At 48.1% G+C, this 15,692-nt stretch overlaps 1 protein-coding gene across 7 annotated transcripts in view; it reads right to left on the reverse strand.

Moving 5' to 3' along the window:
* The window catches only part of TASOR2 (transcription activation suppressor family member 2), a 176,921-nt gene that overhangs the window by 10,774 nt on the left and 150,455 nt on the right, over positions 1-15,692 (reverse strand). For all 7 annotated transcript variants that reach the window (XM_073589069.1, XM_073589071.1, XM_073589070.1 and 4 more), the window contains one exon: positions 4,360-4,513. In XM_073589069.1, coding sequence (XP_073445170.1) covers positions 4,360-4,513 — 154 coding nt within the window. The remainder of the gene's footprint in view (positions 1-4,359; positions 4,514-15,692) is intronic.

Below are 15,692 nucleotides of genomic sequence, written 5' to 3' on the forward strand. Positions count from 1 at the left end.
GACAGAGTGTCTAGAACGATCGCCACACTTAGGCGGGCCTGTTGAAAGGAGGGGGCCTTGATCAGGATATCGTCGAGGTACGGAAAAAGAACGAGACCTCTGATCCTCAAGAAGGCCATCAACGCCGCCATAATCTTCGTGAAGACTCTGGGAGCGGTGGCGAGCCCGAAAGGAAGCGCGACGAACTGGTAATGTTCGTGAAGAATCGCAAACCGCAGGAACTTCTGATGTCCGGGAAATATGGGCACATGTAGATAGGCATCTTGGATGTCTATGGAACCCATGAATTCCTGCTCCTCCATGGAAGCAATTACCGAGCGAACTGACTCCATCCGGAAGTGGCGAAGGCGAACTCTCTTGTTGAGTAACTTGAGATCCAAGATGGGTCGAACTGTCCCGTCCTTTTTCGGCACCACAAACAGGTTTGAATAAAACCCTGTGAAGCGTTCCGATTCGGGAACGGGCACAATCACCCCGGAACTGAGAAGAGAGGTGATGGCCAAACCGAACCCCGGGACCAAGGCCGGATCCCTCGGCGGACGGGATTGTAAGAAACGATCCCGTGGAAGAGAAATGAACTCTATTTTGTATCCTGTTGATACAACCTCTCTGACCCAAGCGTCCTCTACTGAGGCGAGCCAGACGTCGCTGAAGAATAGAAGTCGACCTCCCAATTGGAAGGGACCCACGGGAGACTGATGGTAGTCATGCGGACGTAGACCGTCCAGATCAAGATCTGGACGGTCTTCCCTGGGAAGAGTGGGACCGCCAGGACGGAGTGGGCCTGAAGGAAACCTTCTTTCTTTCCTGACGTGCCTGTGGCCTTTGCTGGTTGGAAGGGTTTTCCGCCGTATTGAAACGGCGGAAAGTCCGACAGGGACGAAACTGACGCCTTGGAGGAGGTCTGCGAGGCTTGGAGGGGAGAAGAGAACTCGTACCTCCAGTAGCGTCCTTAATAATCTGATCCAATTGTGATCCGAAGAGACGCACTCCCTGAAAAAGCAGATTGGTCAGAGACTTTTTAGAGGACAAGTCCGCCTGCCAGGCCTTGAGCCAAATTGTACGTCGGATTGCCACGATGTTACTTGACGCCTGAACTGCGCAAGATGCGGCATCCAAGGAGGCAGAAAGCAGATAATCCCCCGCATGGGAAATCTGATTGGCGAGATCGGCCAAATGCTCTGGTCGTGCCTTATCCAGAATGCCCTGCCGAAGGTCATCTGCCCAAGTGGATATGGCCTTTGCCGCCCAAGAAGAAACAAAGACTGGACATACCGCTGCTGATGCCGCTTCGAAGGCAGATTTTGCTAGAGATTCTATGATCCTATCATTAGAATCTTTTAGCGACGCCACCCCTGACAGCGGAAGGACCGTATTATTAGAAAGTCTGGACACGGGAGGGTCCACCGAGGGAGAAGCGGCCCAGTTGTCCGTGAGCTCTTTAGCAAACGGGTACAGCACGCCGAGACGCTTTCCTCTTTGAAAGCGTCTGGTCGGATCTTCTCTCTCCTTTGTAAAAATCTTTCCAAACTCAGAATGGAAGGGAAACACCCTGGATGGCGTTTCCGCCCGTCTGGACGAAACCTCCTGATCTGAGGATTTCGCAGGGGCGTCAGCGATGTCAAAGGTATGGTGAATCGCGGCAATGAGGTTTTGCACCGTAACCTTCATGTTCGCATCCTGGTCCGAATCCAGCTCTAAGACCCCTTCCGATTCCGAAAGCGCTTCGCCTGACTCGGGGGAGGAGGCCCGAGAGGGAGACTGCTGGGGACTATGGGGTGAGGTAGGACGAGGGGAGGACTCCGCCTGGAGGTCCTGCCTGGGCCTCTTGCGACTGCCGCTGGCTGGGTCAGATGGGACGTCCTGAGACGTGCTGGGTCCCGCCGAAGCTCCCAAGGGCAACTTGTCCAGAACAGCTACTAGGGACTGAGACACCTTGATGAGGTCTGCCACTGACTGTGATTAAGAGGAGGCCCAACCCGGCATGGGGGGCTCACTCGCCCCTGGGGCTATGGATGGCTCCTGAGCGGCGTCGGGCTGGACGCAGAGCGGGTACGATCAGACTTAGCGTTGGACATAGTGAAAAGAGAGGCAGTGCCGGCCGGTTGGGGGGCAGAAGGCAGAGAAGGGTGTCAGTCTGCAGGTGCAGAGCTACTCACGGTCCGGTGTCCCCAAGGGCGACGCTCTCTGATCTGGCTGCAAGATGAGGCCAGGCCAATCCGGCTGAAAAAAGGCCCAGCGACCGAAATCCGGCAGGGAATGAGGTCCGGCTGGCAGGCTGAGAAGATGGCGACCACCAGGGAAAGGGCGCGCTGCCAGAGGGAGAAGGGCGGAGCTCGCCGCAGAGATCCCCTTAGCACCGCCCGCTGTCCAATAGCAGGCTGGTGTGAGGCAAGGGGGCTGGGAAGGCCTAGGACGGGCGGGAGAGAAGCCCGCTTAGAAGAAAGGGGCAGGGGGCGTGGCCGCGACGCAGCGGTAGGCCCGAGATGAAGCCGGGTCCTAAATTAATAGCGCCGGCCGCCTGTCAGCAGGGGGTCGGCGCGGAAGATGCGCCGCAACACCGGGCCGCAACCCCGGGCCGCGTCCCTGCTTCCCACAGCCCGACCCCTGTATACCCCTGCCGGGATGAAGAAGAAACAGGGGGGGGGGGGGGGGCGCAGAACAAGGCCCGAAAGAAAAGGTGCCTTCATGGATGCGGCGACCGCGGGGAGAAGCGGGCGCGCAGGCCCTACCGTGGTCCCCTGGCGACCGCCTTAGGATGAAAACGCCGGGGGACCGCTAGACCGCATACTCACCCAGGCCGGGGGCCACAAAAAAGGTACCTGAGAATCCCACGCTGTCTGTCGTCTTTATGGAATCCACGCCTCGTCCAACCATCAGGCTCTGGTAGGCGAGATGGTGGGAGGCGGGGGGCAAGGACCGTCCGTATAGCTGGCACGCACCTGTGCGAGGCTCCTGGTCCTGCCGCGGAGACCTATGAGGATACGGGGTGGCAGTACACGCTGTACTCATAGTCTCTTTGTGGGAGTACGGATGTGACTGTTCACTCCGTATCCCTCCGAAACCTGTAAAGGAACGACGCACGACGAGGTAGATAGGGGTCTAATAAAAGACCCGTGTCCACCTCCTACTGACACTAAGCTAAACTGAGGAACTTCCTGCCGGTCGGTGGGGTGTACACTGCGGAGGAGGAGCTAACCTTTTTTTGTGCATAGTGTCAGCCTCCTAGTGGCAGCAGCATACACCCATGGTCTCTGTGTCCCCCAATAAGGCGAACGAGAAATTGATTTTTCCATTTTCACAGATCAACATTGTAACATTCTGTGAAGCACCTGTGGAGGGGTTTAAGGTGCTCACCACATCTCTAGAAAATTTCTTGAGGGGTCTACTTTTCAAAATTGTGTCACTTGAGGGGAGGTTTCCACTGTTTAGGCACATCAGGGGCTCGCCAAACAAGACATGGCACCCGCAGAGCATTCCATCAGTCTGCTTTCCAAAACATCACTCCCCTTCCCTTCTGAGGCCTGCCGTGCGGGAAATCATTTTTTTGGGAAAAATTACTAAGTATCTGCATACTCAGGCGAAATTGCACAACAAATTGAATGGTGCATTGTCTCCTGTTACCATTGTGAAAATAAAAAAAAGTTTGTGGCTAAAAGATCATTTTTTTTTTGTGGGAAAAACTTGATTTTTTTATTTTCGCGTCTCTAAGTTATAAACTTCTGTAAAGCACCTGGGGGTTCAAGGTGCTTACTACACATCTAGATACATTCCTTGGAGGAGTCTAGTTTTTTTTAAAATGGCTTCAATTGTTTTGGTTTCCATTGTCTAGGCACATCAGGGGCTCACCAAACGCGATACGGAGTCGAACTCTCTATTCCACCCAATTTTGCTTTCAAAAAGTTAAACTGTGCTTCTTCGCTTCGGGGTCCTGCAGTGTGCCCAAAAAGTAGATTTTTCCTTCATATGAGGTATTGGCATACTCAGGAGAAATTACTCAAATTTTGATGTCCATTTTCTCCTGTATTACTTGATAAAGTGACACTGGCTAGATTTGTAAAACCTGGCCTGGTCAAGAAAATGAAACAAGCTTGAGGAAAGGAGGCTAAAATAAGCTCTGGAGGCAGATTATCAGGGACATCTGTCTGTTCTATAAATCTTAACAGCTCATTTGCATCAAAGAAAACGTGTTTTTCTCTGGATTAAGACACTGGATCACAGTTCTCAAATTATCATTTTACTCCAACTTTATGTAGCTTGTCTACATAGATGGCTTAGAGATGATCCTACTGTCAGATTACTTTTAACCCATACTTTGAAAGGAGAAACATAACTATAAATTGGTACTTAAACACTAACCCAATGTTATGCTTTCCAATACACTTTTATCCGAAACCACAAAACCCCCAGTTTGAAAGAGCTCTTCGTATGTGGACTCAGCCAAATCCTCTGGTGTGTCCACACCAGCAAAGGTAACATTATGTAGGAGCTTTAGTTGCATCAAACATGGAATCTGCAGACGTAAAAAATGTGATTACAATTCCACACTGTACAAAAATACATGGCTTTTTATTGTGTCATCTTTCACATTTCTGCTGTTTGATTTAAACCTAGCTCTAAACTATAAGTTAGGATGTAGCAACATGATATAAATGCTTTTCTCTTACAGTATCTGCAATCGGTATCATGGTAGTTCTTAGGATAGAGTGTTCTCATATGTAGGGTTGAGTTCTTTATTTGGACCTCATTCTATTTACCCTTTCCTCTACCGTGCAGTACAGAGCTGTAACCTTGTATGGGGAGTCAACTGTAGATTTAATAAAAAGTAAATATAATTGGTATTGCCGTATCTGCAACATTTCAATCGATAAAAATGGCTTGTTATTTATTCTGTACAGCAAACACATACTGACAAGTCGATCGAAAGTCGCTTAATAGCCTGTTTAGACAGGATGTGGCCTCAGTTTCATGTGCACAGAAGGATCGTTAACATGATCGTCCTGTGCACAGCGGAACATGTGTACACAGGAGAGTGTGTTGCTGAGAACGATGAGATATAAGGAGTCTTTCAACCCCAAACTGCCAATTATTCTGCATACACATTTATTTAGGTGAGATAACCCAGGAATACACATTTAGCTTATATTAATATTTAATATTTTTGTGCGTGTCAGTGTGGGCACGCACACATTGTGACTGCAGGCACGTTTTGACGCCTGGTTGCTGCCTGCCTATGGCGAAGGACTCGATGAGGAGGAAGGGCAATGAAGTGAGCAGACAACAACTCACAAGGTCTTGTCCCCCTCCTCACTGAAGCAGCTCGCTCACTTCTTCCAGATACACAGAGTGGCAGCCACAGACAGACAGGATCCAGGCGTCAGAGCGAACCCACAGCCCCATTTTGTGCACATCCGCACTGACACTTGAAGCATGCTTTTGTGCTCCTCCAGTGTGGGTGCGCAATTGGAGACCGGCGAACTGATGTTAGTGATCTGTTGGTAAGAGAGCACAGTCTGTCAGTCAAGACAAAGAACTGGCTTTAAAAGGGAACGTGTCACCAGATTTTCCCCATATAAAGTGCGGCCAGCATCTATAAATCTCTGTTGTTACAGCATTCTAGTATGCTGTCTGCATATCCCCAATCTCCTATGCAAGGCACAAAAAAATAGGTTTTAGTACATCCCCAGACGTTATGGTCTGGCCAGATGGTTGTCCCTGGTCTTGATCCAACGCCTCCTCCTTTCTTACAATTGCTGTCCCCCTTCCCTGCTTCATGTGCATGACGAGTCCTACATCATCGCGCAGGCGCACTTCTCTGCCTTACATGCGCCAGCTTTACCTACGTGTCATCAGTGCTCTTTTGCCTTTGCTGGCTCATGCACACTACAGTAGTTTGCTCTGCTCTCAGAAGTACAGAGAGAAGTGCGCCAGAGCGAGAGATTGGGAGGACACCGTGATGATGTAAAACGTGTCATCCACATGAAGCACGACAACAATTGTAAGAAGAGAAGAGGCTTGGCTCAAGATCAGAGATGCCCATCGGACTGGAACACATTGTCTGTGCCTTGAATAGGGGACTGGAGACATATACAGCATTCTAGTATGCTTTAACAGAGGGCGTATAGATGCTGGCTGTACTTTATATGGGGAAAATCTTAATGCAGAATAATCATAATTTTGGGGTGACAGACTACCCTTCAGTAAGCTTAAAATTCATTTCACCCAATGAACGAACATTTTGCTCATGCATTGGGTGATTGACAGCCTGTTTAGTAGATATATCGATAATCAGTTTCCCATTATCGGCTGCAGTGTTAAAGGAGTTGTCTGGTCTAAAACTACAAATCTGCTAAGTGACTGCAGACTTGTGAATCCTCACATCATGCACAGCTTGCAGTGAGGATTCTCAGCAAGTAAGTGATTTCATTCCTTCCAGCAACAATCCAACTGTGCAAGGCCGCGCTCATCTAGTCAGATTGTGGCCAGGAGTATGCATATTGTATACTTGCTGTCACATGACCACCGTTCCCAACTCTTGACACCATAGAATCCTCACAGCAAGCAGTGTGTGATGCGTGGATTCTCAAGTCTGCTGACACAAAGAGTGACTGCAGATTGGTAGTTTTAAACTGACAACCCCTCTAATGCTCTTTAAAAGGGACTGCTTTAAGTTGAATTTATTCGCTCTGTGGGTGGTCGGACCCCCAGCATCTCCGAGAACTAGAGCAGAGGTCGAACATCTGCACTACTGCTCCATTCATTCTTAATGGGAGATTACCGAGAACAGCGCTCTGCTGATCTTCAATGTTCCCATTAAAATTAATTCAGCAGTAATACGGATGCCTCTGCTCCATTCACCCGGAGCACCCCGGTCCTCAGGATCAATGAGAACCAATGGAGCTTGGACTACCAGTGATCGGAATGTTATTCCCCATCCTGTGGATGTGGAGTCACCGCGTCCAGTACATAGTACAAGTGAAATTTATCTTGCGGAAGCTCGCGCCTCCGCAAGATAAATAGGTAAGCTGCGGTCTGGAAAGAAGCGCCGCATGTCCTCCGCAGGTGAGCCGTGGGCATCTGTGCACGCATAGTGGGCATGGGATTTCTTGAAATCCCATCCACTACGCGGTAACATCTGGACGCTGCGCAAGTTAGTGTCCAACCCGCAGCGTTTACGGACCGTGTGCACCTACTCTTAAGAGTACCTAAACTTTGGGAATATTTTTTGCTTTATGCCCATTCTGAGTAGATCGGTGGGTCACCCAGTTCTGAGGCCCCCCGCCAGTTGCTAAAGAAAGGTGTCTTGAAAAAACGCAGCTCAGGAGACAGGAGAGCAGCATGCACACAGTGCAGAGTGGATCCAGCGAGTAGAAAGTCACAGTCCTGTCTCCTGAGATGCATTTCTTTTCGTTATAACAGCTAGTTGCGGTTAACATATGCAATAATAAAGTTCTTCCCCATCCATCTAGATAAAACATTTAGCAGATTGCAGGATCCAGCATAATGTCCACAAAAAGAAACTTTAGTATTAAGACTTTCACTACTTTATTTCCCAGAATCCGGCCACCCCAGGGCAAGACCAAACTATATGATACAGAGAGCCAGATGCTAAGACACAGTGTCAACTATTCAGTAACTGAGGATTCAGATTATGAAGGAGCTCTGGGTTATGGTACCAAAACATAAATATGGAGATTCTGGTGATGTATCACTGTATTGACTGTGGTTCTGGTGATGCATTACTGCACTCACTGACGGTGGGTCTGGTGATGTATTATTGTATTGACAGTGGTTGGATTTCTCACTCTGCCGAGTGTTCCTGTGTTCTCTGAGAACCGCTGCTAGACACCTCTGGCAGAAGCTTATTACTTAGAGAACTAAAGGATCTCCAGTTCAAAATTGGACATGCTGAATTCTTATCTCCCCTGACAATCGTCAGAGCCCCCCATATACATTGGACTGTGAGCGGAACCTATTGATATCGGCAGGTTTGGCTAAATTTAGTCTAATGTGTATGGGGGTCTTAACTAGTATCTGAAGGGTAAGGGCACTGTCAGAGTATGTGCACACAAATTCTTTCAGATATCTGTGAATGCCTAGGTTTTTTTTTTAGACAGAAGACACTTCGGAACACAATGGTTATTTTGTTCTGAGTTAACTTTACTTTTTTTTATTGTCGTCTCTTCATACATCTTTAACCCACAGTTTTTTCTTTTTTTTTCTTTTTTAAATAAACTAGTAAGAGGCTTCCAAACAGGAGCTGCCCATATACTGAGTGTCTTGGGAAACCTAAAATGGTTAACTAAAAGAACATATGAACAGCAAGTTGTCTTGCAGTGTACGAGTTCAACAATTTTAGCAAATATTTTGCACTTTTTCAGGCGGGTTACAGAGTCGCTCTGCCTGAAAAAGAAGCTATGTGCAGATATCCTTAGCCTGACTGATCAGGAGGGGGCGTACCACTTAAAGTGCCAAGGCCAGCATGAATGCCAAATACGGCCCTGGACATAGCCTTACCTTAGATCACAGGGCATTATTACGGCCCGGGGGTATAAAGTGAACCTTATTAGTTGCTATGGGACACTCTTACTTTTGGGGGTGTCTCAACCTGGCTCACAGTCTGTGAAGCAATTTTTTTGTGAGAAGTCATGGCTCTAAGAATTTGTCATGGGGGTTTGGTGCAGTTAAAGACAAGTAAAGAGATCAATCCCAAATCAGAAAGAACTGGCCTGCAAGTTACTATAATGTATATAACTGTACTGTAATAACGTGTGGTTTCGAATTTACCACTACCCAGTCGGTCACTGTAGGGCAGTGATGGCGAACATTTCTAAGACAGAGTGCCCAAACTTCAACCTAAAACCCAATTATTTATGACGACGTGCCAACACGTGCCAAATGCCCCATCAGGATCCCCTTCATGTAGAAATATGCCCCATCATGATCCCCTTCATGTAGAAATATGCCCCATCATGATCCCCTTCATGCAGAAATATGCCCCATCATGATCCCCTTCATGCAGAAATATGTCCCATCATGATCCCCTTCATGCGGAAATACGCCCCATCATGATCCCCTTCATGCAGAAATATGCCCCATCATGATCCCCTTCATGTAGAAATGCCCCATCATGATCCCCTTCATGCAGAAATATGGTTTATCATGATCCCCTTCATGTAGAAATATGCCCCATCATGTTCCCTTCATGCAGAAATATGGCCCATCATGATCCCCTTCATACAGAAATATGCCCCATCATGATCCCCTTCATGCAGAAATATGGTTTATCATGATCCCCTTCATGCAGAAATATGCCCCATCATGTTCCCTTCATGCAGAAATATGGCCCATCATGATCCCCTTCATACAGAAATATGGCCCATCATGATCCCCTTCATGCAGAAATAAGCCCCACCATTATCCCCTTCATGCAGAAATATGCCCCATCATGATCCCCTTCATGCAGAAATATGCCCCATCATGATCCCCTTCATGTAGAAACCACCATGGTTACTTACCAGTAGCCGGTTTTTCCGGAACCCATGACAGCACCACCTGAGAGAGGGATCCGCCCCGCCAGGAACCTACTGAAATATAAGGGGCGGCACCTCTCCCCTGCTTCAGTTGGTTACAGAGCATTGAGAGGACTTCCCGGTTAGTTACATGTTAATCCAACACCACATCACACAATTACACCCTGTTAACGTGCACACTAGGGTGACCGCAAAAAATCGATGTTGGAATTTTGTCCGTCTGGACCCCACAAAACGATTCCCCTTTCCAGATATTGAGAGAGCCAAAATTTGAGCTCGATCAAACGACGTTAACCCGTGCCGCTCGTCGCTCAAAGTTTGAAAAAATCCAAATTGAGGTATTTTAAGATTTAGGTATTTTGCATAGTTTGTTAGACTGTAAAGAATGTGACAACAACATTGCAGAAATAGCCCTGACCAAATTTTCGAACCATTTGTGGTATTTGAATGCAGAGTTGGTGGGATTATCTTTTTTGATCCCACCATTACAGACAATGAAAAGTTGTTAATGGCTAATAAATTGCTCAGTAGCACAGATGAACCATCAGAGCATGCTAGGGCTGTAAATCCAAAAGTTAGGAAAGAAAAATTAAAAGAGGTAGGAAGTAACCGACTTTAACGACCTTCTGACAAAAGATGAAGAACAAAAGCAATATGTCCTGCAAGTTGTAAGCAAATGCTGAGCATTATATTCTGACGTTTCAAAAACTACTTTAACAAAAGCTCTAGAATAGATTAGATAAGTATGTAAAATTATCAACTCATGTAGGTTAGCGTCCTCTGATGGTTCATCTGTGCTACTGAGCAATTAGCCATTAACAACTTTTCATTGTCTGTAATGGTTGGATCAAAAAACGATAATCCCACCAACTCTGCATTCAAATACCACAAATGGTTCGAAAATTTGATCAGGGCTATTTCTGCAATGTTGTCACATTCTTTATAGTCTAACAGACTATGCAAAATACCTAAATCTTAAAATACCTCAATTTGGATTTTTTTAAACTTTGAGCGACGAGCGGCATGGGTTAATGTCGTTTGATCGAGCTCAAATTTTGGCTCTCTCAATATCTGGAAAGGGGAATCGTTTTGTGGGGTCCAAACGAACAAGATTCTGACATTTTTTTCCCCCCCATATGAGATCCGGTCACCCTAGTGCACACCCATGCGGTGAAAAAGGGAGGGAATATACGGGTGCTGTCATGTGTTCCGGAAAATCCGGCTACCGGTAAGTAACCATCGTGGTTTTCCCTTCACCCATGACAGCACCACCTGAGAGATTTTTGGAGACTTCGAAACACCTTTAGGGAGGGACCACCGCTTGCAGCACCCTTCTACCAAAGGTTAAGTCAGCAGAGGATAGATTTAATCTATAGTGTTTAAAAAAGGTTGAGGGTGAGGCCCAGGTAGCGGCCTTACAAATTTGCTCAATTGATACCCCTGCCTTTTCAGCCCAGGAGGTCCCCACGGCTCTGGTGGAATGAGCCTTGATGCTGTCAGGAATCGGACCACTAGCTGAGTAGGCTATACTAATGGCCCCCCTAATCCATCTGGCAATAGTCCCTTTCGATACTCCGTAACCCTTCCTGGCACCCTGGAAGGCTACAAATAGGGACTGGGACCTCCTCCACTGGCTAGTTACTGATATATACCCTACAAGGGTTCTTTTAACGTCTAAATTATGAAATTTCTCCTCTCCTGGGTTTTTTGGATTGTCACAGAAGGAGGGGAGGACAATTTCATGGCTTCGGTGAAAATCTGATACAACTTTCGGTAAATAAGCAGGGTCTGTTTTTAGGACAACCCTGTCCTGGTACACCTGGGTATAAGGTGGATTAACAGAGGGCTTGTAAGTCACTCACTCTACGTGCCGATGTAAGGGCCTCTAAAAGAATGGTTTTTAGGGTAAGATATTTTACTGGTAGTTGTTGCACTGGTTCAAATGGCTCCTTCGTAAGAGCTTCTAACACAAGGTTTAAATCCCAGGGAGCTATTTTTGGCAAAGGGATTGGTCTAGACCTCTGGCAGGATTTAATGAACCTGGCTACCCATCTGTTTGCAGTTATATAGAACGCCTAGTGCTGAAACTTGTACTTTGAGTGTATTTACCGCTAGGCCTAGCTGTAGTCCTGCTTGTAAGAACTCTAAGATGGCCTTGATCGGGGGTTCTTGGTCTAACAGTCTTCCTAGGAACTGCAGACATTTATTCCAAGTCCTACCGTATAAATTTGTTGTTACTGGCTTTCTACTTTTCATCAGTGTAGCCACCAACCCAGGGGAGAACCCTCTATTTTTTAAAAGTGACCTCTCAAATTCCACGCCATCAGATGGAACCCTTTGACTTGCAAGTGGAATACCGGACCCTGAGCTAGCAGGTCTGGAATCTCTGGCAGCACCCATGGATCTGAGAGGGACATCATCTGTAGTAGTGAGAACCAGGGCCTTTTTGTCCAGAACGGGGCTATTAAGATCACTCTGGCCTGATCCTCTCTTATTTTCTGCACCACTGCTGGGATTAGAGCTACCGGAGGAAGGGCGTAACTCAGTTTGAAATTCCACGGAATTTGCAATGCGTTCACTGCTCATGGGTCTTCTTTTGGGTTCAATGAACAGAATCTTTTTACCTGCCTGTTGTTTTTGTTGGCAAAGAGGTCTATTACTGGCTCTCCCCATAGTTGTACTATCTTCTGGAACACTGAGTTATTTAAGGCCCATTCTCCCTGCCTCAATGTGTTGCGGCTTAGGAAATCGGCTTGTATGTTCTCCACCCCTCTGATGTGTAAGGCCGTTAGAGAGTGTAGGTGTCGTTCTGCTCTGCGAAAGATTTTGTTGGTTTCGCTCCTTAGGGAGTGTGACCTTGTCCCTCCCTGGTGGTTGATATAAGCCACTGCCACTTTGTTGTCAGACATTGCGGACCTTTAGACTGGGGATGAATATCCTTAGGGCTTTGTTTACTGCTCTTAATTCTCTTAGGTTGGAGGATGCATTTTGCTCTTGGTGTCCCCAGGGCCCCTGGGCTGCCCGTCCCCTCAGGTGTGCTCCCCACCCCGAGGAACTTGCGTCTGCCAAAATCACATCGGATACTGGCCTGTGCTATAATGTCCCTGCTACTAGGTTTGTCCTGTCTAGCCACCATCTGAGAGAGTTTTTTGACTTTTAAGAAAAGTTCCAGCCTTCCTTCTAAACGCCCTTTTAGCAATTTCTGTGCTGATAGGATCTCTGCTTGCAGTTGACGGGTATGAAATTGTGCCCATCTGACCGCTGGAATACAGGCTGTCAGAGTGCCTAGTAAGGACATCGCCCCTCTCAGGGTCGTGTGAGGTTGGTCTATAGCTGCCAGGGTCATATTCCTCACCTTTTCAACCTTGGCTTCTGGTAAAAGACACCTTTGCTGTTCCGAGTCCAAGGTGAACCCTAAAAACAATTTGCCTTTTTAGGGGTTATAGCCTTGACTTTTTGACATTCACCATCCATCCCAGTCATTGTAGGGTATTTGTTACCCTTTCCACAAGGTTCTGTGCAGTGGCGTTCAGAGTTGCCCACAATTAGAAAATCGTCTAAGTAGGGTATTATAATTGTGTTGTGGATTCGGAGGAAGGCTGTCATCTCTGCCACTACCTTCGTGAACACCCTCGGGGCTATGGATATGCCGAATGGAAGGGCTCTGAACTGAAAATGTCTGAGGTTGCCCTGGATGTAGAGAGCTACCCTTAAGTATTTTTGGTACTCTGGATGGATCGGGATGTGGTAATAGGCATCCTTTAAGTCGACTACGGCCATAAAACAATTGTGGTGTAACACTTTTATGGCCGAAGTCACTGACTCCATTTTGAAGGTCTGGTTCTCTATCCATTGGTTGAGGGCCTCTGAGGTTTATAATCGTTCTGAATGAATGGTCTGGCTTTTTTATTAGGAATTGGGGTGAGTAGAAACCCCTTCTTTTCTGTTCGCTTGGAACCTCGATCAGAACGTGCTTGTCCAGCAGACTTAGGATCTCTGCCTCTAGGGCCAATTGCTCTTCTAACCCCTTCCTGACTTGGGTCACCACAAACGATGCTCTCGGCCGTTGGAAAAAAGGAAATTTTAGGCCTTTTTTATGATGTTTAAAATCCAAGTGTTGGAAGATATATTTTCCCAGGCCTGATAAAAGAGCATCAGTCTCCCCCCTACCAGGATACTAGCGTCATTGTGGGGACTTCTTTGCGGATGATGCGGCTCCCCCAAACATGAATCCAGACTTACTTTCTTTTGTCCTCCCATCTTTTCCGATCCCCCGGAGGACGGCCTCGATTGAATTTTCCCCTCCGAAAGGGCGGTCTTCTTTGATCTCCCGTAAATCTGGGGAAGCCCTTTTTCCAGTCTCCTGCTTTTTCCAGGATGTCGTCTAAATTTTTCCCGAAAATAAATTGTCCATCACATGGAAGAGAGCATAGTTTGGCTTTTGATTGTAGGTCTCCAGGACAGCCTTTAAGCCAAAACGCACGCCTTGCGGCGTTTAATAACCCCGCTGCCCTCGCCGTCAATTTCATGGAATCGGCAGAGGTGTCGGCCAAAAAGGCGGCTGCTCCATGAAGAAGATACATATTTCCCCAAATTTTTTCCCTTGACACCTTGGATGCGAGTTTTTCTTCTAGCTGCTGTAACCAGATCATTAAGGAGCAGGCTGTGCAGGTGCAGGCTATTGCTGGTTTCAGTCCCCCTGCCGCTGCTTCCCATGCATGTCTTAGGTAGGAGTCTGCTTTTTTATCTAGCGGATCTCTCAGCACTCCCGAGTCTTCTAGGGGCAGGGCCGACCTTTTGGATGATCTGGATACTGCTGCATCAATTTTTGGGACCTTGTCCCATATTTCCGTGTCTTTGGGCTCAAAGGGATATCTCCTTTTTGAGGAGGAGGGAAGGCTACCTGATCTTTCAGGCTTCTTCCACTCTTTCAATGAGCGCCCGCCTGAATTTTCTCATTAACTGGAAAAGCGCGCTTTTTCCTTTCCTGTAACCCCCCAAACATTACGTCTTCTAGGGACTTAGTTGCTTTTTCCTCCTGTAGGCCCATGGTTGACCTGATGGCCTTAAGGAGAGCGCCTGTATCCTCTACCGGAAAACACGGCCTGCCCCCCGTATCACTATCCGAGGAGGACCTGTGTTTAATCTGATACGAGGAAGAGTCTGACGAAGAAGTTGGGGAGTCTCTCCTACTTTTTTTCTTTTTCTTTAGTAATATTTTAAGTGAGCCTTCTACCTCAGACCTTATAACTGATCTGAGGTTAGTTGCCAGGCTCGGCACCTCCTCCGCCATAGTCCGCTGGATACAGCTGGCGCAAGGGTTCTTTTGCCAATCTTTCACTAGGGGGCTCTGGCATATAGCACACACTATTATTTCTTTTGCTCCCTGCTTTTTTGCCTTTTCCCTAAGGAAAAAACAACACACAAGAAGGACCCTATTAATACTGGTCTAACATTCTCGACGCTCACCACCCACAAAGTCGGATACTGGACTCGGAGGCTGTGTTGGAGCATGCGGTCTGCGCTCTCTCGATCTTGAGGAATCCCTCGATCTGTGGCTCGGGCGGCTGCTGCTCTTGCCACTTGAACGGCTCCCATGTTTGCGTGCAGAGATCTGCGACGGGGGCAGAGACGGTGGAGACGGTGAACGCTCCTGCTGTGACCCCATTGTAACACCTGGCCATCCTGCTCCTTGCCCTCCTTTTTGTAGTGTATCCGGTGAGTGGTCGGTACCCCTCCCCCCTGTGACCGCCGGCCGCTCCTTCTTGCTGCGGTCGGCGCCGCACCAGGCGCCATCGCGTCTGTGACGTCAGCCGGCGCATTCCCAGGGTGCATTGCGGCCGCTGACATCAGACGCCGGAAGCAGCCCGGCTTCCCCTGTCATCCCAGGGAGAAGGATCGGGTGCGCGCAGGGGGAGGGAGGCACGGAGGAGAGCCCCGCTGCTGAGGCCGCCATACCGCACCCGCAAGAACCCGGGGCCTGCAGGAGGAACCCTCGGGGACTGCGCTTCCAGGTCACCGACGGCCGGCGCTGCAGGTAAGCTGACCTGCTCTTCCCGTGCCGGGACGGCCCTGGGTCCAATTACCCTGACAGGCACCGCCGCTGTCAGACTGGGATCCCGTTCCAGGACAGGAACCCAACTGAAGCGGGGGAGAAGT

The sequence above is a fragment of the Dendrobates tinctorius genome, unplaced genomic scaffold, assembly GCF_039654945.1.
Source record: "Dendrobates tinctorius isolate UK_male_01 unplaced genomic scaffold, ASM3965494v1 ptg000105l, whole genome shotgun sequence".
NCBI classification, from domain to species: domain Eukaryota; kingdom Metazoa; phylum Chordata; class Amphibia; order Anura; family Dendrobatidae; genus Dendrobates; species Dendrobates tinctorius.